Source organism: Oncorhynchus keta, chromosome 7, assembly GCF_023373465.1.
Source record: "Oncorhynchus keta strain PuntledgeMale-10-30-2019 chromosome 7, Oket_V2, whole genome shotgun sequence".
In the NCBI taxonomy this organism is placed as follows: Eukaryota; Metazoa; Chordata; class Actinopteri; order Salmoniformes; family Salmonidae; genus Oncorhynchus; species Oncorhynchus keta.
The window spans coordinates 20766185-20793881 of record NC_068427.1 but is presented as its reverse complement, the minus strand read 5'-3'; the positions used below and the strand labels follow the sequence as shown (position 1 = coordinate 20793881).

The 27697-nt window shown below is 42.9% G+C and overlaps 2 protein-coding genes across 8 annotated transcripts in view; both read right to left on the bottom strand.

Annotated features, from left to right (window-relative positions):
• Positions 1–8003, bottom strand: part of inpp4aa (inositol polyphosphate-4-phosphatase type I Aa) — a 50235-nt gene extending 42232 nt beyond the window's left edge. For 5 of the 7 annotated variants that reach the window (XM_052522196.1, XM_052522195.1, XM_052522201.1 and 2 more), the window contains exon 1: positions 7844–8003. The gene's annotated coding sequence lies outside the window, so the exon portion shown is untranslated. The remainder of the gene's footprint in view (positions 1–7843) is intronic. The other 2 variants (XM_052522199.1, XM_052522200.1) reach the window with 1 other exon arrangement.
• A 2395-nt stretch (positions 8004–10398) lies between these two features.
• On the bottom strand, positions 10399–20447 carry mfsd9 (major facilitator superfamily domain containing 9). Its single transcript, XM_035773616.2, has 6 exons — positions 19647–20447; positions 17723–17810; positions 17233–17276; positions 15948–16077; positions 14060–14269; positions 10399–12636 (listed from the first exon to the last, which is right to left on the bottom strand). The coding sequence occupies exons 1-6, from the start codon at positions 19731–19733 to the stop codon at positions 11732–11734; spliced, it is 1464 nt and encodes a 487-aa protein (XP_035629509.1). The 5' UTR covers positions 19734–20447; the 3' UTR covers positions 10399–11731.
• Positions 20448–27697: the final 7250 nt, after the last annotated feature.

The window sequence follows — 27697 nt, the reverse complement described above, 5'->3', positions numbered from 1 at the left end:
TGGCATGTCTGACATGCTTGACATTTCCTCTTACAGAAACTCCCGCACACACACACACACACACACACACACACACACACACACACACACACACACACACACACACACACACACACACACACACACACACACACACACACACACACACACACACACACACACACACACACACACACACACACACAGGTGAGCACATGCACACACACACACACACACACGTTCCTTCCCATCTGTCTTCCGGATCTGTTTATTGTCGGGTAAATAATAATTGTTCAGTACTGGGACAAAAGGGCACAGGAACTCAAGCTGAGCCTTTGTGTGTAACGGTAGATGGATGGGTGTGTGTGTGTGCACATGCAGCTATTTGTTTGTGACTGTGTATGATACTTGAATAGAGACCCTTGTGTGTGCCTGTGCATCCATCCAGAGGGCTTCTGTGTATGCAAGTCTATTTAGCATAGACACACACATTCCTACTCATGAAAACATAGGCAGTCACAGAGAAGCGCGCATTCACCATCATACAGACATAGAGACTCCTACCCTCCCAGAAATGCTGCTCGTTTACCCATTCAATCACTGCCAGGGTAATCTGGCAACTCCGTATGAAACCAGACAGTGGGCAATTAGCACCACTAGAAGTCTGGTAATGGGCACTGGTATCATTAGGCTGTATGAGTCATTGTCAGTGGGAACAGGCTTTAACACATTGTAATCCTCATAGCCTGGGCCCCTGGGGCTCTGGGAGAAGGACTGTGTGATGCCCCGTCTTTCTGGATCTGAGGCACAGCCATGGGGAGCCAATCAGACATCAGACATCCATCACAAATCATGATGATGATGACTTGTAGTTCATTATCAGTGGATGTGGCCCAGCAGGAGGGATCAAACCCCACAACACTGGTGTTGCATCAAGCACCCTGCTCCAGGAGACTGAAACATCAGAACCGTGGATATCTGACCCAACGCATCACTGGGGGCACACTGCCTTCCTTCCAGGACATCTACAGCACCCGGTGTCACAGGACCACCAAGAAGATCATCAAGGAACTCAGCCACCCGAGGCACGGCTTGTTCACCCCGCTACCATCTAGAAAGTGGAGACATCACAGGTGCTTTAAAGCTGGAACCGAGAGACTGATAGAAGCTGTTTATCTCCAGGCCATCAGACTGTTAAACAGTCATTACTAGCCAGCCTCCACCCAGTACCCTGCCCTGAACCGTAGACACTGTCACTTGCATGCCGGTACTCTACCCTGCACCTTAGAGACTGCTGCCATATGTACATAGAGTCATTGAGCATTAGTCACTGTAGACCCCTTTCCTGCAGTCAAATGACCTAGTGGCCTAATGGGTGGAATGTTATTCATATTTTTCATAATTTCATAATTAATTAATAAACATTATTTAAAAAAAATTGCTGAAAGTCTGGTGTTTCTATGTCAAACGATTTTGTTATATTTCAGTCTCCTATGACGTATATAAAGTGTAAATATTGGGATGCAAACTCAAAATGTAATACATTTCAACGTAAATTTGATTGGACATGGTACAGGTGTATTGTTTTCTTAAGCCCATAACCATGTGTGTGAGGTGTATACTTTTGTTTCAAAGTAGATTTGTTTAAGACCACCAAGAAACACCTTGTGTGACCCTTTAGCCCACTGCAGTAAAAGTTTAATAATGTTTACATAACGTTTTACCCACTTTATATGTACAGTATATACTGTATTCTAGTCATATCTAGACTCATCCTATATAACAAACTATAGTTTTGGCAAGTCAGTTAGGACATCTACTTTGTGCATGACACAAGTAATTTTTCTAACAATTGTTTACAGACAGATTATTTCACTTATAATTCAATGTATCACAATTCCAGTGGGTCAGAAGTTTACATACACTAAGTTGACTGTGCCTTTAAACAGCTTGGAAAATTACAGAAAATTATGTTGTGGCTTTAGAAGCTTCTGATAGGCCAATTGACATCATTTGAGTCAATTGGAGGTGTACCTGTGGATGTATTTCAAGGCCTACCTTCAAACTCAGTGCCTCTTTGCTTGACATCATGGGAAAATCAAAAGAAATCAGCCAAGACCTCAGAAAGAAAATTGTAGACCTCCACAAGTCTGGTGCAATTTCCAAATGCCTGAAGGTACCATGTTAATCTGTACAAACAATAGTATGCAAGTATAAACACCATGGGACCATGCAGCCGTCATACTGCTCAGGAAGGAGACGCGTTCTGTCTCCTAGAGTGTAGCTCCCTCCAGTAACCACGGGCACAACCGTTCCTTGATTTTAACTGGCGGTTTTATTCTGTAGTTTTAGTCAGAATGATCACCTTCCGTGAGAACTATAAATTAAATGAAAATAAAGTTAAGCACACTCTTACAACCTTCTTATCTTACGAGTGACTTATTAGCTTGGTATAACTCTGAAGTGCTTACATACATAAACATTTTAGCCGGAGCAATAACAGTATCAGATTAAACACATGAATAAAGGAAAAATACCTCATTGGCTGCTTATTACAGAAGGGAGGAAATCAAACCTCACACTTATTATTCCTGGCATGAATTCACACTTCATCCTTAATTATTATAGCGTTACAATCCTAAGATACACACTTCATCCTTAATTATTATAACGTTACCATCCTAACATACACACTTCATCCTTAATTATTATAACGTTACCATCCTAACATACACACTTCATCCTTAATTATTATAATGTTACCATCCTAACATACACACTTCATCCTTAATTATTATAACGTTACCATCCTAACATACACACTTCATCCTTAATTATTATAACGTTACCATCCTAACATACACACTTCATCCTTAATTATTATAACGTTACCATCCTAACATACACACTTCATCCTTAATTATTATAATGTTACCATCCTAACATACACACTTCATCCTTAATTATTATAATGTTACCATCCTAACATACACACTTCATCCTTAATTATTATAATGTTACCATCCTAACATACACACTTCATCCTTAATTATTATAACGTTACCATCCTAACATACACACTTCATCCTTAATTATTATAACGTTACCATCCTAACATACACACTTCATCCTTAATTATTATAACGTTACCATCCTAACATACACACTTCATCCTTAATTATTATAACGTTACCATCCTAACATACACACTTCATCCTTAATTATTATAATGTTACCATCCTAACATACACACTTCATCCTTAATTATTATAACGTTACCATCCTAACATACACACTTCATCCTTAATTATTATAACGTTACCATCCTAACATACACACTTCATCCTTAATCATTATAACGTTACCATCCTAACATACACACTTCATCCTTAATTATTATAATGTTACCATCCTAACATACACACTTCATCCTTAATCATTATAACGTTACCATCCTAACATACACACTTCATCCTTAATTATTATAACGTTACCATCCTAACATACACACTTCATCCTTAATTATTATAATGTTACCATCCTAACATACACACCTCAACCTTTACGAACTACACCCGATGACATGAAAACTTAGCTAACACAGCGCGGGATTGCCTTCACTCCAAAGGTGTGTTGCTACGATAATGATCCCCGTTACAACAGTTATTAGCCACGTACTTCCGCTTGTCTTATCATTTCCCCCGCATAGCGAACACGTAAATGATTCAGACAAAAAACAACGACATAGACTTACAGGCTAATTGTCAGTTACATAGAGATGAACGTACTTTGGTGCAAAAAGTGCAAATCAATCCCAGAACAACAGCAAAGGACCTTGTGAAGATGCTGGAGGAAACAGGTACAAAAGTATCTATTTCCACAGTAAAATGAGTCCTATATCGACATAACCTGAAAGGCCACACAGCAAGGAAGAGGCCACGGCTCCAAAACCGCCATTAAAAAGCCAGACGATGGTTTGAAACTGCACATGGGGACAAAGATCGTACTTTTTGGAGAAATGTCCTCTGGTCTGATGAAACAAAGAACGGTTTGGCCATAATGACCATCAATATGTTTGGAGGGAAAAGGATGACGCTTGCAAGCCGAAGAACACCATCCCAACCGTGAAGCATGGGGGTGGCAGCATCATGTCGTGGGGGTGCTTTGCTGCAGGAGGGACTGGTGCATTTCTCAAACTAGATGGCATCACGAGGGAGGGAAAATTATGGGGATATATTGAAGCAACATCTCAAGACATCAGTCAGGAAATTAAATCTTGGTCGCAAATTGGTCTTCCAAATGGACAATGACCAAAAGCATACTTCCAAAGTTGTGGCAAAATGCCAACAAAGTCAAGGTATTGGAATGGCCATCACAAAGCCCTGACCTCAATCCCATAGAAAATTTGGGCAGAACTGAAAAAACATGTGCAAGCAAGGAGGCCTACAAACCTGACTCAGATACACCAGCTCTGTCAGGAGGAATGGGCCAAAATTCACCCAACTTATTGTGGGAAGCTTGTGGAAGGCTACATGCAATGTTTGACCCAAGTTAAACAATTTAAAGGCAACGCTACCAAATACTAATAGAGTGTATGCAAACCTCACTGGGAATGTGATGAAAGAAATAAAAGCTGAAATCATTATTTCTACTATTATTCTGACATTTCACATTCTTAAAATAAAGTGGTGATCCTAACTGACCTAAAACAGGATATTTTTACTAGGATTAAATGTCAGGAATTGTGAAAAACTTAGGTTAAATGTATTTGGCTAAGGTGTATGTAAACGTACGACTTCAACTATATATAGTTATATTCCAGATTCTGGACCGGATGCTAATTTCCTGCAATTCTATCCATTTTGCCATACGGTTTTGCACTGCGTATTTATATACTGTATTTTTGACATAGCCCACTCAAATGCATTGACTGTTGTACATATCATTCTTAGTATATCTTGTGTAAATGAATCTGGTGTTTATACATATAGATTGCATTTGAATTACTGCCACAGTGCTATTTGGTTGTTAATTGTATTAGACATTTCTTGATTCATTTTATTTTGTATTTTTGCGTACTGTTTGACACTGCGTACTGCATTGTTAAGAGCTAGTAACATAAATCTGCTAAACTGTATGCGACCAATAAACTTTGATTTGAACTTTGATTTTGATCTTCCAGAGATCCATCACAGATTAGACATCCACAGTCTGCGGGGTCCTGTCAAGAGAAGGTATAGCTTTATGGGCTTGAGGATGGGGGAATTTGGTAGATGAGTGGTTTTGGGAGTTTGAAGGGGAGGCTCCTCCTTCTTGGGCACGGAGGATGAGAGAGGGGATTTTGCATTGTAATGAAAGGTGGTGGGGGGAAAGGTATCCTGTTTTTTGAGGAGAGAAAGTGGTAAGAGAAATTGGTCTTGCCTGTCATAAGGTGAGTGGGGTGGGGGTTGAGAGAGAGGTAAAGTAGCTGGTCCTATGGGGTTTGGGGTACTTCAATTCTGTGATGGAGAGGCTGAAAGAAGGGGTCAGGGTTGAGAGGAGGCCAGCTCAAAGTCAGCTGCTCAGACAGCTCAGACACCCCTCTCCAGGGATGCATGGAAGGTGAGGACAGTGACCCAGCTAGGAGGACCTGGCTCTGGCTGTGTGGTACACCAGACATCCTGCAGAGACTGTCAGTACTGTCTGGACTGGAGCATCTCTCATCCTCATCTATTCCCCTTCCTTCTTCCTTCTTTCCTCTCCACCTCCCCTTTTCCTCTCCCCCTTCCTCTCCCTGCCTACCATTGTCCATCTCTTCTGTGGTTCTCTCTCTCTGTCTCACTATATTCTCTGCTCCCCAGTCTATTTTTCTCTCATCTCATCCCCTCTCCCCTCTTTATTGCTCTATTTCCATATCCTCTTGTCGTCTTTTCACCTCTCTTCTGTTGCTCTCTCCTTCCATACAGGATCTATTGATCCAATCAGAATATGGGTTTAGCTAACCTTGCTCTGCACTGTTGGGATGCAATCATTTCCATGGTGTTTTGGAATGTTCTATCAACTGATGATGGATTGCCATGGTAATGCAGAATGCTCATTCAAATGACGCTAACTGCTGTGGCTCATGGAATGGAATGTATTTTTTGTAATGTCAGTTGAGTTTACTCAACAAATCATAACGCAGATTGAAGGGTACACTTCCTGATTTGACTTCCTGGCATGGGTACACTCAAAATGGCTTCATGCCACCACTGACTTGAATGAAGATGCCCTTTCTATTCATTCTTATTTCTAAGACTCTGGATCTGTCTGAAAGTACACACTATTACCTATTCAGTAGTACACTACCAGAGCCCTAAGTGACTGACCAATGTGGTTGTAGTGAGCAGAATGGAAATATATAATTTGACATGTGGAATCTCTAACTGGCACACATGTAGGAGCATAGATACAGAATCCTGACAGAACTGATATATTGTCTATGTGTTGGAGAATGTACTCTAGGTGGTGGTAACTCTGATCTGACTCTAATCTCCCAGGCCTAACCAATCAATCCCTCTCATTGATCAGGTAAAAGCTGAGGTTTAATATCAAACAACCCAGTACATCCTTTAGCCATAGAGGAGATACATCTTTGTGTAAATCCCAATCTAAACAGATGACTCTCCTATCCTTTCCTTCATCTGCACTGTGAAGGTGTCTGCACTGTGAAGGTGTTCTTAAATCAGTGTTGACAAAGACAGAGATATTAAGAGAGGAGGTCACTTGAGACCATTGAGATACACCCCTTATGGTGGCTTTGAGACGCAGAGCACACTCAGGGGACTCGGTCTCAGAGGTAAACCAGACACATAATGAGGAAGGAACCCAGGACAAAGAAGCTCTTGTTACACCTGAAAAACAAGGTTGTTCTTCCACACTGTCAGACAGCATGAGAAAGTGACCTTTATTAATATTAATGAGGGGGAGGAAGATGAACAAGCAAGACCTTGATCTTCATAATTATGCTGTTCTGAGTCAGACTCTCTCTCGCACGCGCGCACGCGCGCACACACACACACACGCACACACGCACACACACACACTACTGGTCATGGAGCTTTTAATCATGTTGAAGCTATAAATTCTTGCTTAGTGGACTGCTTTACTGACACTTGAGGGTCTATGATAAAGACTTGAGAGAGATAGCCTTGCGCTGCTTAGGGTCAATGGTTTTAATCAGTCTGCGTTCATCACACACATGCACACACATAGCTGTCTTGTCATAATAAATAAAATGCTAATGATTAAACAGATCAAAGCTAATCCTCTCCAGAACATAATGATTTTGAACATCTCGTTCATGCAGTCACTTAGCCTACAGTTAAATACAACCACACGCAATACCACTCACTGCCTTTGCTGTAGGCCTGAGTGATGCTGCTCTTTGTAAGACTGATCCGGGCGTCAACAAACCACCCGCAGTTTGTCTAGGGCTGTACTATAGGCTGTATGATGCAGACATAAATAAATTAGGCTACATACACCATTGGATAAGTATAGTACCTGAATCAATCATACTGTTATTTGTATTCTATTGCACTGGGCCTACACCAGTCTCAATGAGTGTTATTTCCTCTGATGCTCCGACAATAACAAATATTGTGTCATGATGAAATCTGCTATTCTGAAGCTCATTCAAAGGTAACTCGTTGTTGGTAGTGCTTATTGAATGAGCAGTTCCGTTATTCAGAAATATGCTACAACGGGATGGTCATGTCATGCAAACAGACCTCTTTTATTTGACATTACAGAATAGCGATTTTATAACGTGTTTATTGTGGGCTGTCAATATATAGCCTAATACATTTCAGCGATAAACGCATACGTATTTAAATATACTTACTTTATGAGACGGGTAACGGGTAACCATCCCTGTATTGAAACGGTAAGTGTGCAGTTTATCTGATAGCCCAGTGATGCTCATCTCGGTTCCTCCTTGAGTCGACGGAGTCTGCAGTGGTACAGGAGTTGCCCTACCCCATGCTCCGAGTGACACATTTTTACGTAATAACCCTGCTGCGAGGCCCGCCCATCCATTCCAGTGGGGCTTTTGCGCGCTCCATCTGCAGTCTCGTGCTTCATAAATTGTGGCGATGTTGAACTGAAATAGTAATTGTGATTCCACATTTGTGCCACATTTGCTTTAGGCCAGAATTATATTAAATATTGTGCTTATTCGTTTATATTGTATTGTTCTTCAGGCAATATAATGTTTGTGTCATCATCCCAAATCAACTGCATTATACTTAAAAACATGTCCAACTTCAACCAGTAAAATGGCTCTTTGGCTAGCTTTTGCTACAGCCTATATCAATGAGCGATAGCATTCCAGCTAACAACTGCTGCATCTAAAATAGTTATGTTGCAAAGATCACAACCAAATATAATCTTAGCGAATGTTCAAGCAAGAACCAACACACCATTGCAAGTAAATGAAAACCCCCAAAAGTTATTTTTGTTTAGAAGTAATAAAAAGGTACATCTAAGCAGATGGGTGAAGATGGCGTTGGCTTTCTTATGCCTTGATCACACTGATAGTTTTTTACGCAAAATGGCACACAGCACCATCTGGATGTGGGCAACAAAGGTTCAACATTCACCTGATGCTACCATTTCTGTCAAGTCGTCTAACACATAAAGTTTGATGCATACATTCGATAAATCCAAGCTATGCACCACACCGAACGCACTGCAACTGCCTCTGCAACGCAATGCTGCAAGGCAAACGCAGCGTTCCATTGGAAATACATGTACTTCTGGTGTAACCAAAACGCAAAAACAATGTTGGTGTGATCGAGGCGTTACTATCACCAAGAGTCGTGCCAGTGTGTCATGTAGTGTGTCTCCTAACTTCGTGTATACATGGCTACCAAAAAATTACCAATAATGTATCGTTCATTTCTGTGTTTCATAAATTCCTTCAATTTGCAAGAGGCTGAATGTATCTATCCTGAGAATCTATCTGATGCTGTTTGGTCAAATAGAGTATGACATTGTTGCCGCCCATAGCATTGAATGTAAGGAAAGCCAGAGAGCATTTGGCCTCCCTTAATATTTGTTTTATTTTTATTTTTTTATAGCCAATCAGTGTTGAGCTCAACTGAGTGAGCTCAACTGTGAATGGTCCTGGCACATCAAAAGGAAGTGTCAAGGGAAGCCAGTTTGGATTTGGCTTCACACCAATCACACATCAAAAGCTAAATGTAATTTGCAAAAAAACTTGACTTGTTGCATCTCGTTGTGTTGTCCTCCGGTTGCTAGCTAGCCATGAATGGAGATCGAGATTTGGACTTGTGGTTTTACTTAATTATCCATATTGGTCAATGATTATAACGGTGATTCTAACGGTGATTCTGATCCAACTATAAATGTATACATTGTGCCCCTGGCCTGAGAGCATGGAAGCTCAATGTAGCTAATTAGATGTAATAGGCTCGTGTTAACTTGCTGGCCTGGTGCATCGTTGCCCGTGACCGGAAGTTATCTTAGCTAGCAAGCATTTTAGTAGGGTGAGTCAACATGTTTTTCTACTTACACACACACACAACCACACACATCAGTACCATGGACAGCCACATCATATTTAGCTTACATTGATTGGACTAAATAGTTATGGGTATATTTTAGTTGTCACTGTTTTAGACTAAGCATAGATGATTTGAACATGTTAAAATGCTGTTGGAATATTGGAGGCAGCTCCTGTTTTCTTTTTGACTTGCAGTAACTCTCCATGGTTCTAAATCAAAGGTTGTTAGTCTGAAAATGTCAGAAACATTAACTTGCTTGACCATGCTGTAGTTGTTACATGCAATGTGCTTTGTGGACTTCACCAGACAGATGTTGCTCTCCGGGTTTGTGATGAAACCAAGGTGTGTCGTCTTATTGTCTCGTCTTATTGTCTCGGCCTTAGGCCCATATATCATGGTGGTCTTGTTAGAGATGGAACAGTGTTCATAGTCTTATGCTGCGTTCATGACAAGTGGGAATTCGAAAAATACTTAATTATAAACCGGGAGCAACAAGTTGAGTGCATTCAGTTGCTTTAACCTCATTAAGAATGCAGATCGGCTAATGGCAAACAAGCAGTGTCAACTACAAACTAAAAGTACAGCTATTATGCTTGTAAACAAGTTTGTGTTAAAAAAACTAATAAATAATGTGTTGTTGTTGTATTTAACTGCTGAAAACGCTGTTATCAAGGTAATTTCCTTAGTAGGATATGTCAGAGTTCAACATGTGGGAGCACAGGGATGATAGACGAGTTTCTCACTAGTAATTACAAGTTGGAGGGGCGTTCGTGTTGATTTTCCTCAGTCGTATCGAGATGCCAATAGTAACAGAGCTAAAACCACCTTGTAGGAGAAAGAAATCTCACATAAACTTGAACATTCAGTCATCCATCATCAAATAAAACATTTAATAAAACTGAAGTTATGGAACTGTCGTTGGCATTCACCGAGCACATTCACAAGTTTAGATCTATCATTCATTAAAATCATTTTGTCTTCATAACATTCAGTAGCATTTGGGTCATTGTAAGGGCAACCCCATTCAAAATAAGAGGAAAACGTCATATCAAAATAATAATTGAAATGTTTTATTTCATTGATAATTAAGCCCACTTTCTGATAAATCAATTCATCTGAATAAAATCAATATGGACTATGGGGTTTAAAATTAAAAGCAAAAAATATATACAAACGTCCATTGAAAGTGTCCTGATACCTTAGTTGGACAGGATCCTGTTAAAAAGCAGTGCAATGCGGGTAAACAGTGGTTAAAAAAGAAGTAGGCTGAAGTTACCAACAGACACTTTTTGAAAAATAATTGTATTCCCCCACGTGGGTTAGAATTCAGGGAATGTAAGCTTATCCTAGATTTGTGGCTGTGGACTACCCTTACTCAAGCTCAATTCAGTGCTTGACCCTTTTCCCCAAAGTGTGTACTCATTCACTCCCCCACAATGGATTTAAAGGTATTGGATTGATGTGGACATTTTCACACCAATCTAATTATTTTCAACCCTCAAGGGAGGGTGAATGAGTACACACTGCAGTGAGAAGGGAAAGAAAATGGAATTCGGCTCCAGAGAGGTAAGAGAAGGTTCTTCACCTGCTGCCCACACTCATAGGGTAGGTCAGAAACAGAGCATTTTGGGAAATGAAGTGCATTTTCAGGACAAAGAAACCTCAAGGCATTCCTAGACTATTTGTAGTGGTTATAAAGGAAGAGCAGGAGTACATTATATTTATATTTTGTGTTTTTTAATGTTATTATTGTCTCTCACAAGAGACATGTATAAAAATGTGACTATTCCTAGGCTTTATTAACACGGCTGTATGTGCCATTGACATGATGACCTATGCTAGTCTATTTGAGCATTGACCCCCTCACTCCTTTTACAGAGGGCTGCTGGCCTAGGTGTTTGTTCACGGTTAAACCTGTTTGGTGTACTGAAGGACGGGAACAGCAATGCTGATGATGACCCGGTTCCTTTCAGGGTGCTGTGATGTCATCACTTTGAGACCAAACCAACAGAACAGCAGAGCGGAGATGTGGCTCCGTTGTCAACAGCTACAAAACAAACAACGAAACACCCCGCTGACATGTCAACAACAAACCCCAACAGTTCTGTATCAGTTCTCTCTCCAGTGCTGTCTTTAGACCAGACATCTCCTGAGGATGGTAGTTTCGTATCGGTGCTCTTTCTCTCTCTCTCATTCACTCACTCTCACTCTGTGTGTGTTTTATCAAGTTTGGCCTCTTTCCTCTTGCATCTCCCGTCCCATTTGGGAACTCTTACCAGCAGCAGAGCGACGGCCGCTAACGCCAGCCCCACCCCCAGACTCGGTGGCCCGCAGGGACTAAACTCCTGGGCCAGCCCCGAAAGCAGCGGGGCGAGCACCCGACCCACCGCAGTCACCGACTGCCCTGCCCCGATTAGTGTGCCACTGGCGTGAGCTCCCCCTTTCTGCAACTCTAGGTCTGTGATGCAGGTGCGTCCGATGGTCGTGGAGATGGCGAAGAAAGTGGAACTTAACAACACGTGCCAGACACTCGGCGCCATGGCATAGAGCAGGATCAGGCAACACGTGAGAACTGTAGAGTGTAGCAACAGTGCCGGCATGTCGTTACCGTACAGTTTGGTGACGGGCCCCACCAAGCAGCCGGCCAAGGCCCCCAGGGTAGAGCTGTAGCTAATTAGATAACCTGTGGCTTTGGGCTTCAGCATGAAGCGCTCCTCCATGGCCAGAGAAAAGTTGCTGTAGTAAAGCATAATGGCGATGGCCATGAGCAGACGCACCAGGAACAGGTCCCACATGTCTGAGGAGGCCACCGTGCCGATCTTGGAGCCCACTGAGGAGAGCTGACGCCAGGCAGGTTGGAGCAGTGACACCTCCCCCCAGTCTAGGTCCCAGCTCCAGACCCTCTGGTTTGTTTCTGGAGCCCCCGATCCTGTGACTGCTGGCCCCAACGCTGTAGTGTGGTTGTTGCTGTTGCCATGGGGTGAGTTTTGCTGTGTCGAGGTGACGTGGTTGTCGTTGACGTGGAAGCTGGCTTTACTAGCGCTGCTGTTGTAGTTAGCATTGGCCCGTGGGGTTAGCGCATCGCTCCAGGGAAGCAGCCAAACCAGACCTGGATGGAACACGACAAACAATGTTAGAAAGTACATAGACTGGCTACGCATGTGCTGTATGATAATATCTGGGGGGGACTGAGAGACTGAAAAACAGCTTCTATCTCCAGGCCATCAGACTGTTGAACAGCCAGTTGGTGCGCACACACACACTCACTCACACAAAACACACACACAAGCTATCACACACCTCATGCACATGAGTTCTCCTGCACTCACATATACATTCACTAACACACACACTCCCATACTAACAACACACGCACTTACTCACAATCACACACAGCCAACACTGCTGTCCCACACTGCTGTCCCACAGCAAACACTGCTGTCCCACACTGCTGTCCCACAGCCAACACTGCTGTCCCATGTTATAGAGACATTAAACACTGGACACTTCCCGTTTCTTTTATACAGTTTTTCACACAAGCTCATTCTAATGCAAAAATCACTGAAGCTGGAGACTTATATCTCCCTCTCTAACTTTAAGCATCAGCGGTCAGAGCAGCTTACCGGTCACTGTACCTGTACACAGCCAATCTGTAAATAGCCCACCCAACTACCTCATCCCCACATTGCTATTTATCCTCGTGCTCTTTTGCACCCCAGTATCTCTACCCCAGTATCTCTATATCATCTGCACATTTATCACTCCAGTGTTAATGCTAAATTGTAATAATTTCGCCTCTATGGCCTATTTATTGCCTTACCTCCCTACTCTCTGTTTATGTGTAACTCTGTGTTGTTGTTTTTGTCGCACTGCTTTGCTTTATCTTGGCCAGGTCGCAGTTGTAAATGAGAACTTGTTCTCAACTGGCCAACCTTGTGAAATATATATATATATATATATATTATTTTTTTTAAACATCTACTACTGTACATTGCATTTTAGTTACACTGTTTGTACACACCATATTTATTTATTTATATACTGGATTCTTGACATGGCTCATTCTAATATATCTACTGCAGTACATATCATTCTTAGTATATCTTGTGTAAATTAATCCGATGTACATACATATAGATTGCATTTGGATTACCGAAACAGTGCTATTTTGGTTGTTAATTGGATTCGTTATGATATTTCTTGATTTCTTGTTTAATTTTTTAAAACTTGTGCACTTGTCTGACATTTTACTGCATTGTTAGGAGATAGTAACACAAGCATTCAGCTGCACTCACTATAACATCTGCTAAACTGTGCACGTGACCAATAAACTTTGATTTTATTTTCACTATATTGCTTGCACCTTTCCCATTCTTTCACATTCACAAAGTGCTTAGAATTAAGGTGTGATGTAGAATTGGTGGGAATTTGTGAAAACCAACATAATTGCCTTACACCCCCTTTGCCTGCTCTCCTGCTCATCCCCTCTCTCCTTGCCCCTCCCTCCCTTCATCTCCCCTCTCCCCATCCACCTGTGTTGAGGAGGAAGATTGCGGCACAGGTGAAGGAGGAGGTGTAGAAGCCCCCCTCATGCTCTGTAAGGTATCCCCCCACCACGGGTCCCAAGATGAAGCCCACGCTGGAGGCAGCATTGAAGTGTCCCATCACCAGGGGGCGCTCTGCCTCAGACACAAGGTCAGACAGCAGGGCCCGGCAGATAGACAGGGAGTGCTTGAACAGCCCTGGAGGACAGAGAGAGAGGGAAAGGACACGACACAGATTTAAAAAATACTGAACAAAAATATAAACGCAACATGTAAAGTGTTGGTCCCATACTTCATGAGCTGAAATAAGAGATCCCAGAAATGTCCCATATACACAAAATGCTTATTTCTCTCAAATCGTGTGTACAAATTTGTTTACTTCCCTGTTAGAGAGCATTTCTCGTTTGCCAATATAATCCATCCACCTGACAGGTGTGGCATCAAGAAGCTGATTAAACAGCACGATCATTACACAGATGAACCTTGTGCTGGGGACAATAAATGGCCACTCTAAAATGTGCCGTTTTGTCACACAACACAATGCCACAGATGTCTCCAAGTTTTGAAGGAGTGTGCAATGGGCATGCTGACTGCAGGAATGTCCACCAGAGCTGATGCCAGATAATTTTATGTTAATTTCTCTACCATAAGCTGCCTCCAACGTTGTTTTACAACCGCAGACCACATGTTAACACGCCATCCCAGGAATTCCACATCCAGCTTCTTTAACAGCGGGATCGTATAAGACCAACCACCTGGACAGCTGATGAAACTGTGGGTTTGCACAACCAAATAATGTATTGCACAAACTGTCAGAAACCATGTCAGGGAATAGTTTATCCATGAGATAGCTCATCTGCTTTCTTGTCGTCCTCACCAGGGTCTTGACCAGACTGCAGTTTGGCGTCGTAGCCGACTTCAGTGGGCAAATGCTCACCTTCGATGGCCACTGGCACGCTGGAGAAGTGTGCTCTTCACGGATGAATCCGGGTTTCAACTGTACCGGGTAGATGGTAGACAGTGAGTAGTATGGTGTTGTGTGGGCAAGTTGTTTGCGGATGTCAACGTTGTGAACAGAGTGCCCAATCATCGATGGCAATTTGAATGCACAGAGATACTGTGACGAGATCCTGAGGCCCATTGTTGTGCCTTTTCATCTGCCCCCATCCCCTTGTGTTTCAGCATGATGATGCACGGCCCCATGTCATAAGGATCTGTACACAATTCCTGGAAGCTGAAAATGTCCCAGTTCTTCCATGTCCTGCATACTCACCAGACACGTCAATCATTGAGGATGTTTGGGATGCTCTGGACCTACGTGTACAACAGCGTGTTTCCGCCAATATCCAGTAACTTCGCACAGCCATTGAAGAGGAGTGGGACAACATTCCACAGGACACAATCAATGTGTCGCGCTGAGATGTGTCGCGCTGCATGAGGCAAATGGTGGTCACACCAGATACTGACTGGTTTTCTGATACAAGCCCCTACCTTTTTTAAAGGTATCTGTGAACAACAGATGCATATCTGTATTCCCAGTCATGTAAAATCAATAGATTTGGGCCAAATGTATTTATTTCAATTTACTGATTTCCTTATATGAACTGTACCTCAGCAAAATCTTTGAAATTGTTGCAGGTTGCATTTATATTTTTGTTATATTTGTGTGTAACAGAATGTTACTGATAAATTATGTCTTTAATGTATGTATTTATGTAGGTAGTGGACATCACGGTGCAATCAAATTGACCCTTTGTGGAACATTAATGTATTTTTTTGTTTTAACATTACATGTGATTAAGATTCACATAAAAGGTAGAGCTCTTTCAAGGCCCAAGCCTCTGAAGCAGGACGTTTCCCCCCTAGACAGACTCACCCACAGGGATCCTAGCCAGGACAAACAGGCCGATGCTGGTGGACATCCCCAGCAGGCCGTAGCCCAGAGCACTCAGCAGCAGACACGTCAGCATAGAGTACCGCCTCCCCACCACGTCACTCCAGCTGCCCTGCCAATCACAACCGCCATCATCACATCACGGGAAGTGGCATATAGGAAAGAGGAGTATTTTCTCACATAATAACACAAGGCATTAAACATCTCCACAATGTTGCTGGATACAGTGTTCATCTCAATGGTTAGCACTGGCTTTCTTTCCTTCAAAGCCCCAGGTAGACGAGGAAAGGAATCCACTTAAAACCATTGAGATGCAGCCTGGCTGCCCAACAAACAACATATGTATGAGATAATGAGAGCCCGCCCCTCTCTCTGAGGTCGTAACACGAGGACATGAGTGTGAGTGGTCAGGTGACCCCAAACAGAGGAATTCCACAGCCTGGTCCTCTTGGCCAAGCAACCCAGGCGCCTCCACTCAGTCTCTCACTACACTGATATATGAATGACACACACACACACACACACACACTTCTATGCACAGCTAGAAATACACACACACGTAGGTGGGCCTACACATGCAAACACATAACACAAAACTTGACTAGATAGTGTGCATGTAAGAAATGGACACACGCACAGAATGACAATATAATGAAATCAGGGTAAATTGAATTGGCTGTGCTCTGGATGTGGCCTGTGAGAATTACCATAGAGGCCTTGCTGTTCCCGCTTCCCCCCATCACACTACCCCTCCCTGCCTGTCTGTTCACTGGGACCACAAATGACTCCTTCTCCTCCTTTAATTTGTCTCATGACCCCTGAGATTTAAACCAATTTCAGGAGACCATGGGGGAGGAGGAGTGCCTTACACAACTCAACTATGAGAATCTCGATCTCTCTTCAGAGAAGGCCTCACTCAGTGTACAGTAACAAGTCAACCTTGTTAAGAGACATGGATTCAGAGGAATGTGTGGATGTTAATTGAGTGTTAATGGTTAGGGCATGGTGGAGCATCCAGCTCCAGTCCACCGCTGGTGTACCATCAGAACCTCAGATGTTGACAAATGACACAAACACCATGTCGGGAGAGGTCTTATGGTAGGGTGTGTGTGTGTGTGTGTGTGTGTGTGTGTGTGTGTGTGTGTGTGTGTGTGTGTGTGTGTGTGTGTGTGTGTGTGTGTCTGTGCAAGCATTACACTGGTATAGCACAAGGCATGCAGTACTACAACACAAATACTTGTCTTCAGAACACCAAGAGAATACTTACTACTATAGTGCTAGAGAAGAGTTGTAAGATCCCATATGTGGAGCCTGAAACATTAATCAATGCATTAGGTACAGATTATGGCACATGAAGGACATGATTATGATTACAGCTAGTCTACAATGCATGCCGCTTTGCAGAAACTATCAGACCCTGTGACCAGCGCCCACAGCCATATGAAGTTATGAAATTAGACATATGATTGAGCATATCAGCTGGTGATTTCAAACAGTTACGCTACACGCCATTCCTTAATCTGTCGTCCTTCGTAGCCCGATGTCCTCAGAGGTCTTCTTCATTTTGTTCCATACAATATTTGGCAATATTTAATGCATTAAAATGAATTTTACAATGTATTGGTTTGCCTGCTCCTGCTAAATTATACAACCACGTCTGATGTACTGTATGAAAACATCTTACAAACTTTGGCGCTGATGTGAACTCTTCCATATTTAATGTATTACATCATCATCATCATCATCATCCAACCTACCTACTAAGCCTGCCACGGTGGGGCTGGCCCCCAGCGCCTTGACATGGTGACTCAGCAGGGGAATGATCATGCTCACCCCAAACAGGTCCTGGTGAGGAGAGAGAGAAGAAGAAAAACAATGATGAATGACACCAAAGACTTGAGTGACTGCAGTAGGTGTACATTCAGTTTAAACCCTGTTGAGCTACAGTAACTGCATTGTCATAGACAATAAATAGACACATAAACAAACAATGACCAAAAACAAAAATTCAGGAAGCAGTTGAATGATGTGTATCACAATCAGAGGTTGACCTATCAATAGCCAATGAAAACACAGTCACATTAAGGGTTAATGTGACCGGCCTGACAAATCACCCTTTCTAATATTCAGCATGCATCAACGTTAGTGCATGTGTGTGTGTCCTTGCTTTAAAATGTTCTAACTGTTTATAAAGGGTGGGGCTCACAAACGCTAAAACTTATATTCAGCAGGGTAATGAGGCATTAGAGATTCAGTTGTTTTGTATGTGGAACTGATTTATTCAAAAGGACAATGACTGAATCAAACATAGTGAAGCCACTGCATGACAAACCACCAGTGTTGTTGGAGATAGTTTCTTCTCTGTGGATGGGCTGGTATCTCCATGGCTGCTCTGTGGCTGGAGTTAGAGATATCAGCTAGAGACCTAGGGTATACCAGTTTTTTCTAGCCTGATGTTTAGTGAGTGTGCAACAGAGAGAGTTCAGGGCCTGAGGAGAGAAATAGACACTCTCCCAACCTGTTTATCTGCATTTATGAAGCCATCTCCAGAGAGGCTCTTGCCAGAGACTTGATTGAAGTCACACTGTAGCTCCTGCTGTCTCACAGCCCCACCCATTAAACTAACTGTTTGATTCTCCTCAGTTCAACTCTACTTCTGTATTCAAACTGGGCACAAACATACGGTGTGTGTGTGCCCTTGAGCAAGGCACTTAACCCTAATTGCTCTGGATAAGAGCATCTGCTAGATGACTAAAATGTCAAATAAATAAATAGTGTGAGAGAGAGAGAGAGAGAGAGAGAGAGAGAGAGAGAGAGAGAGAGAGAGAGAGAGAGAGAGAGAGAGAGAGAGAGAGAGAGAGACAGAGACAGAGACAGAGACAGAGACAGACAGACAGAGTTCACAGGGGAATATTCTTTGGGTGAGAATGTTCATGAGATGTTCAGCAGCATTCACTTCCATTCCTTTTATCTGGATAGCATTACACACAGAAAACGTTTAGCATTCCCCAATATAATGTCTTCAAAATGATCATTGTGACACTCCAGTTCTGTGAGTTTACATTATGCTAAGTGTGTGTCCAGTCCAAAATCCACATCAGATTAAATAAACATTACATCAATCTAATCCTGTACAACAGGATATTTATGTTTATCCTACTGAGTTTTACAGAGTCAGTGTGATGTTCTTGTGAACACCCTGAGCATCTCAGAATAACAAGTCCTTCTGAGGCGAACTCAGATTTCCAAGGACTGGATTCTGCTGGACAGGTTGTTTTGACAGTGCTATGATAGGGCTCAACCCGCCTCTTCTAAATAGCTGGATCAGCATTTGAGTGACTGAAGAACAATCGAGTAGGCTGTTTAATACATCTGATGTATTTTGTGGAAGCCTGCAGGTCAGGTTCTCAAATGTCATGATGCAGCAAGGAACCGCCTGAACCAGAATAATATTTTACATAGTCTAAAGCCCCTAATGTCATGATGTAGCCTCTGTACAATTGACTACAGCCAACAGATCAATAAACAGATGTCATCGCCACTCATTTGCCTCAACCGTAAGGTTGTGTCCAAAGTGAACTGCTGTTCTATAACCTTTTGGGAAAGAAATGAAAGAATGACAGCAATACCAAACGTTCTCAAATGTAGCCACATGTTCAACAAAGGTTATGTTGCACTTACCATGAACCCCACCACATAGACACATTGTATAATCCGCTTTCGTCTCCTTGGTATCTGATTTAATATGCTACATTTCGCGTTATTCATTCTCCCGCAATGACAGCTCACCGATTGTCAATGCGGAAGCGCTCACTGGCTGTTACAATGCCGATCAACCATAACGAAGACAGTACAGTATGAAGATAGGCTACAACTGCTTCTCCAATAGAAATCCATGATCACAATTGTAGGCGATGTCATGGCGACGTTGGCTAGCTAAACTCATGCGTAGAAACACGTCATCGGGTCTAACGGTCGTCTCCTGCAGAACTGCGCATGTGCACGCCATCAAAAAAACGGCACCTCTTGGATATAAAGTAGTTTTTGAAGACACTTAAAAGCTATAAGTTTATCACTTTCACGAGATTGAAGTCATAACATATTAAACTACTTAATATATTGCCTTGAATCTAGGTTGTGCAATTAGATTTCGAGAAGATTAACAACTAAGGAATATGTTTTCACTTCTCTCATTGACTTCTCAACCCCAAACCTCGGTGTAGTCTGTTTGGTCTGTTCCGCAAGAGTTCCTGGAAGTCTCGCGATGATGCGCCTATGGTTGTAGAAAGTCTGTGGCCATAACAAAGAACACCCCCGGTCCGTGCGATAATCGCTCTCTTCAGGGATGTTCTTGTTCGATTCAACTTCCCGAGAACCGAGAAGTCATTATGTTGATGAATTGCCAATATTTTCATATTCGACAGAAAATAGCCTACATTTAATCAATGTGGATTAAAAAAATGTTTGAGCTGCTGAGGTCTCATCTCTTCCCATTTGGCGCAACGAGAGCTCTACCAGATGGTATCGACCTGACGTCAGACAAGGCCAAGCGCTGTATTTTAATATAGTTGTCAGTCACATGGGCACCATACAGCTCTGATGGGAACAAGACACTCAGCCTAGAATATAATATACAATCATATATACAATATAATATAAAGTATCTATTGTTATATTCTGGACTCTTTGTTATTCTGCATACATTCAGTCTCACTTGGTATCACTGCACAAACCTACTTGCAATTCTTAAGTCATTACTTAAATAGGTAGTGTGATAAATAAAGTTATGTGCCTGACAGCCAAGGGACATGGCATGCATTGGACAGCAATCTTCCAGGTGAAGCCAGGTGTTTTACTTACAGCATGGTGCTCACTGTCTGGCAGTCAACTTGAATATATACAAATAGATCCAGAATACTAAGAAAAGGCTAGAATAAACACGCCTATCAAACATTATTTTCAGTGTACTACAGGTATTTACCATTGAGTTGCACTTGCTGAGAATGACATGTTCTGACTGTGCAATGTTGGCACAAAGCCACATTGTCACAGGTAGAAAGATTGTTCATAAAATGCAATAACACTCTAGCATACAATAAAGGCATGTCTGTGATTGGGTCAGTGGTAAAAGTAGGAACATTTTACGGTTGCTATTACTCCACCTACTGGACTCGGCTGGAACATTAAATGCTGCCCCTTCTCACAATGCATTCCACTTTTCTAGCATCTGTTTCATCGAAGATATGGACTTACAGACTTATCACTGGCATATTTCACACTGTCATAGCAGGTAGATGAAGGCATTCCCTTCCTCATTCTCATCTTCTTCAGGCCCAGGGACCCAGAGGGTGAGTTCTCCAGGGGAGAATCTTAGTTGCATTTCCTTGATTCCCCGCATCCTCTGACTCCTCTTTCCTCGCCTCCTCAATACCCATTGGAAGAAAAGGTCAGAGGGACCTTCTCGTTCAATGGATTTTGAAAAGGAGATGAGATGACGCACAAATCAAGGAAATGCAATGGAGATTTTCCCAAGGTATCAGGTTAGCTGATCTGATCTGATCTCTCACACACACACACACACACACACACACACACACACACACACACACACACACACACACACACACACACACACACACACACACACACACACACACACACACACACACACACACACACACACACACACACACACACACACACACACACACGCCCTGTGGGAAAGCTAAGTCAGCCTCTGTTTATAGACAGTATGTCTAGTGGAATTTTGTTTACCCATGGTGTGTAGCGGGACTGAAGGGGTGTGGAGTGTGGATATCAGGTTGCTGCTGTGTACACTGTGTTGAACAGCTGAGACACTGATAGTTCCCAAATAACTACGACACACACACACACTAAACATGCAGGGGAGACACACAGCAGACTATCTAATGTATGGTGCATACACAAATACAAGCTCTGTACAAACTATCAGTCTCAGTCGGCTTACATGATGGGAAGTGCTTTGAAGACCAACATAAATGTAATCTGTTGCCTGAGATCGCCAATGCGCTCTCTGTCTGTGATAAAGTAATAGTATGATATAATAAAGTAACAGTATGATGTAATAAAGTAACAGTATGATGTAATATAGTAATAGTATGATGTATAGTGCTGGCAATTAAATGAAATCTCAGTTATTGTTTGATTTTTAAACAACTAATTGACCAACATCGGTTCAATTATTTGAATTCCATTTCATTCGTTTATATCTGTGAGCTCAATGCGCTCATTTTATAGTTTCTCTAGAGCTAGATCAGATCCAGCCATAACTTTGCTATGTGGTAGTAGGGAGTTGTAGTTTCCAACAGGCCAATAATATACATATGTACCACACCGAACGTACTGCAACTGCCTCTGCAACGCAATGCTGCAAGGCAAACGCAGCATTTCATTGGAAATTAATGTAATTCTTGTGTACCAAAATGCAAACAGCTGTTGGTGTGTTTGAAGTGATATGTGTTGAGCAGAATGCGTGATGTAAGGGGATATAGAGCAGCTGTTGGTGTGTTTGAAGTGATATGTGTTGAGCAGAATGCGTGATGTAAGGGGATATAGAGCAGCTGTTGGTGTGTTTGAAGTGATATGTGTTGAGCAGAATGCGTGATGTAAGGGGATATAGAGCAGCTGTTGGTGTGTTTGAAGTGATATGTGCTGAGCAGAATGCGTGATGTAAGGGGATATAGAGCAGCTGTTGGTGTGTTTGAAGTGATATGTGCTGAGCAGAATGCGTGATGTAAGGGGATATAGAGCAGCTGTTGGTGTGTTTGAAGTGATATGTGTTGAGCAGAATGCGTGATGTAAGGGATATAGAGCAGCTGTTGGTGTGTTTGAAGTGATATGTGTTGAGCAGAATGCGTGATGTAAGGGGATATAGAGCAGCTGTTGGTGTGTTTGAAGTGATATGTGTTGAGCAGAATGCGTGATGTAAGGGGATATAGAGCAGCTGTTGGTGTGTTTGAAGTGATATGTGTTGAGCAGAATGCGTGATGTAAGGGATATAGAGCAGCTGTTGGTGTGTTTGAAGTGATATGTGTTGAGCAGAATGTGTGATGTAAGGGGATATAGAGCAGCTGTTGGTGTGTTTGAAGTGATATGTGTTGAGCAGAATGCGTGATGTAAGGGATATAGAGCAGCTGTTGGTGTGTTTGAAGTGATATGTGTTGAGCAGAATGCGTGATGTAAGGGGATATAGAGCAGCTGTTGGTGTGTTTGAAGTGATATGTGTTGAGCAGAATGCGTGATGTAAGGGGATATAGAGCAGCTGTTGGTGTGTTTGAAGTGATATGTGTTGAGCAGAATGCGTGATGTAAGGGGATATAGAGCAGCTGTTGGTGTGTTTGAAGTGATATGTGTTGAGCAGAATGCGTGATGTAAGGGGATATAGAGCAGCTGTTGGTGTGTTTGAAGTGATATGTGCTGAGCAGAATGCGTGATGTAAGGGGATATAGAGCAGCTGTTGGTGTGTTTGAAGTGATATGTGTTGAGCAGAATGCGTGATGTAAGGGGATATAGAGCAGCTGTTGGTGTGTTTGAAGTGATATGTGTTGAGCAGAATGCGTGATGTAAGGGGATATAGAGCAGCTGTTGGTGTGTTTGAAGTGATATGTGTTGAGCAGAATGCGTGATGTAAGGGGATATAGAGCAGCTGTTGGTGTGTTTGAAGTGATATGTGTTGAGCAGAATGCGTGATGTAAGGGGATATAGAGCAGCTGTTGCTTTGCAAGGTATCTCTACCTGAAAATGCATGATCTTAGTGATTGATATTTGGCATTCAGTGGCAGGTAGCCTAGTTAAGAGCGTTGGACCAGTAACCAAAAAGTTGTTTGTTCCCGAGATGACTCGGTGAAAAATCAGTTTATGTGCCCTTGAGCAAGACACTAAACCCTAGTCACTCTGGACAAGTGTGTCTGCTAAATTACTTAACATGTAATTCATTACAAGTCTGCCTTATTTATTTTGAAGAACTAACAAATAGTGATTTTGTCAGACAGCATAGGCAGTAGCGCTATAAAGATGAGATGATGACTCGGAATTAAATAATAAAGTAATCAAATAATACAGCATTCAACCCAAATAATCAAAACCAAAATCGTAATCCGTGATTATTTTTTAATAATGGAACCAAAACCGAACCGACATCAAAAAGCACTAGTCACTTAGCACTAATGATGTAAAAAGTAACAGTATGATGTGCTGTTATCTCCATCTCTCTGGAGAGTGACTGTTAATGGAATTTATATGTTTAAATTAATTATTAGAATATTCCACCCAGAAACCATATAATTGTATTAAATTGATTAGAATAATACAATTATTATTAATGATGTGTGTAGTTTTAGTCAGTAAAAGTATCATTAATGATGTGTGTAGTTTTGTCAGAATTAGGGTAAAACAATATATCTGTACAATATGTCTTTATAGTATCTTATAGTAACACAGATTATATGAGCAAAATTCACTGCCGACCTTGGCTAGGGGCCACTGAGAGATATGGGAGAGGGCAGGGAGTACTTCTCACGGCCTCCCTAATCTTGGGGGAGGGCAGGGAGTGCTTCTCACGGTCCCCCTAATCTTGGGGGAGGGCAGGGAGTGCTTCTCACGGCCTCCCTAATCTTGGGGGAGGACAGGGAGTACTTCTCACGGTCTCCCTAATCTTGGGGGAGGGCAGGGAGTGCTTCTCACGGTCCCCCTAATCTTGGGGGAGGGCAGGGAGTGCTTCAGACAGCCTCCCTAATCTTGGGGGAGGGCAGGGAGTGCTTCTCACAGCCTCCCTAATCTTGGGGGAGGACAGAGAGTACTTCTCACGGTCTCCCTAATCTTGGGGGAGGGCAGGGAATGCTTCTCACGGTCCCCCTAATCTTGAGGGAGGGCAGGGAGTGCTTCTCACGGCCTCCCTAATCTTGGGGGAGGGCAGGGAGTGCTTCTCACGGTCCCCCTAATCTTGGGGGAGGGCAGGGAGTGCTTCTCACGGCCTCCCTAATCTTGGGGGAGGACAGGGAGTACTTCTCACGGTCTCCCTAATCTTGGGGGAGGGCAGGGAGTGCTTCTCACGGTCTCCCTAATCTTGGGGGAGGGCAGGGAGTGCTTCTCACAGCCTCCCTAATCTTGGGGGAGGACAGGGAGTGCTTCTCACAGCCTCCCTAATCTTGGGGGAGAACAGAGAGTACTTCTCACGGTCTCCCTAATCTTGGGGGAGGGCAGGGAGTGCTTCTCACGGTCCCCCTAATCTTGAGGGAGGGCAGGGAGTGCTTCTCACGGCCTCCCTAATCTTGGGGGAGAGCAGGGAGTGCTTCTCACGAACCTCCCAAATCTTGGGGGAGGACAGGGAGTACTTCTCACGGTCTCTCTAATCTTGGGGGAGGGCAGGGAGTGCTTCTCACGGTCCCCCTAATCTTGGGGGAGGGCAGGGAGTGCTTCTCATGGCCTCCCTAATCTTGAGGGAGGGCAGGGAGTGCTTCTCACGGCCTCCCTAATCTTGGGGGAGGGCAGGGAGTGCTTCTCACGGTCCCCCTAATCTTGGGGGAGGGCAGGGAGTGCTTCTCACGGCCTCCCTAATCTTGGGGGAGGACAGGGAGTACTTCTCACGGTCTCCCTAATCTTGGGGGAGGGCAGGGAGTGCTTCTCACGGTCTCCCTAATCTTGGGGGAGGGCAGGGAGTGCTTCTAACAGCCTCCCTAATCTTGGGGGAGGACAGGGAGTGCTTCTCACAGCCTCCCTAATCTTGGGGGAGAACAGAGAGTACTTCTCACGGTCTCCCTAATCTTGGGGGAGGGCAGGGAGTGCTTCTCACGGTCCCCCTAATCTTGAGGGAGGGCAGGGAGTGCTTCTCACGGCCTCCCTAATCTTGGGGGAGAGCAGGGAGTGCTTCTCACGAACCTCCCAAATCTTGGGGGAGGACAGGGAGTACTTCTCACGGTCTCTCTAATCTTGGGGGAGGGCAGGGAGTGCTTCTCACGGTCCCCCTAATCTTGGGGGAGGGCAGGGAGTGCTTCTCATGGCCTCCCTAATCTTGGGGGAGGACAGGGAGTACTTCTCACGGTCCCCCTAATCTTGGGGGAGGACAGGGAGTGCTTCTCACGGCCTCCCTGATCTTGGGGGAGGACAGGGAGTGCTTCTCACGGCCTCCCTAATCTTGGGGGAGGACAGGGAGTGCTTCTCACGGTCTCCCTAATCTTGGGGGAGGACAAGGAGTACTTCTCACGGTCTCCCTAATCTTGGAGGAGGACATGGAGTGCTTCTCACGGCCTCCCTAATCTTGGGAGAGGACAAGAAGTACTTCTCACGGTCTCCCTAATCTTGGGGGAGGACAGGGAGTGCTTCTCACGGCCTCCCTAATCTTGGGGGAGGACAGGGAGTGCTTCTCACGGCCTCCCTAATCTTGGGGGAGGACAGGGAGTGCTTCTCACGGCCTCCCTAATCTTGGGGGAGGACAGGGAGTGCTTCTCACGGCCTCCCTAATCTTGGGGGAGGACAGGGAGTGCTTCTCACGGTCTCCATAATATTTGTCGGCTGGGTAATGATACAGTATGTGTTTAGGATACCTACTGTTCGTGTGTATGTATGTGCGTATGATATCTACTGTTTGCGGAAGTATGTGCGCCGCTATAAAATGGATGTCTTTGTATTGTGGACTTCAGAACGTTCTCGTGAATAAACTGCACTAACCTTTTGCATAAACTGAGTCTTTGACTAATTATTATTAAACCCATGGTCTTATAAACCTCGGGGATTGGTCAAAACTATTGATTGATTGTTATTTTCTTTGGGATTGAAAATTCTCCTGTGACAAAGAGGGATCAAAGAGACCCACTGGAATTCTCTCAGCTTATTAGACCATGGCTCTCACAATAACTAACAACGTTAGGTTTGCTTGCTTTATTCCTTTTGTGCTTCTGTGCAAAGTGCTTATTTGTTATTTTTCTGCCCCTGAACTATGTGTTTTTCAGCCAGGTCACCTGTGATACAAGTTATTATTTTTTTACATTTGACATTTTTTATTAACAAATATCAACAAACAAAAGAGGAATAGTCACATGCAAACAAGCATACATACAAACTATGTACATTGCCAGAAATCCTAAACAAACAAATCATATTCATTAATAATACAAGTTTTAATTGCCTTTTTGTTTTTCATTTTGTTAAAGTAGTGCCATATTGTTTAAATTCATTTATAAAGTGAAAAAAGTCAGGTTTTGAATTAGATCATTTGCATTTGTGAATATTAAATTTACCTAGTATTATTAGCAGTTTAATTAAATATACTTCATCTATGTCAGAATTTCTGAAATAAATCATTATATCAAAACCATTTAATAGTACATCCGGTCATATTTTTTTTTAAACAAAATTCTGTATGTCAATCCCAAAAAATTCCACTATAAATACAGGCAAAAAACAAATGCAAAATGGTCTCCTTCTCCATTCCATAGAAATCACATTTATAGTCAATATTCAGCTTGAATCTTTCCAAAACATGTTTCACAGGATAAATTCTATGTAACATTTGAAATGAAACTTCCTTTACCTTGTTACTGATATAATATTTGTTAGCAATTTTCCATGCTTTCCCCCATTGTATATCACCATAGATATTTGGCCAAAGTAATCTTGCTGGGGGAATTGTAGTATCACAAACAATATTCCTAATCTGTTTATTACTACATTTATATTTGACGTTAATATTGCCA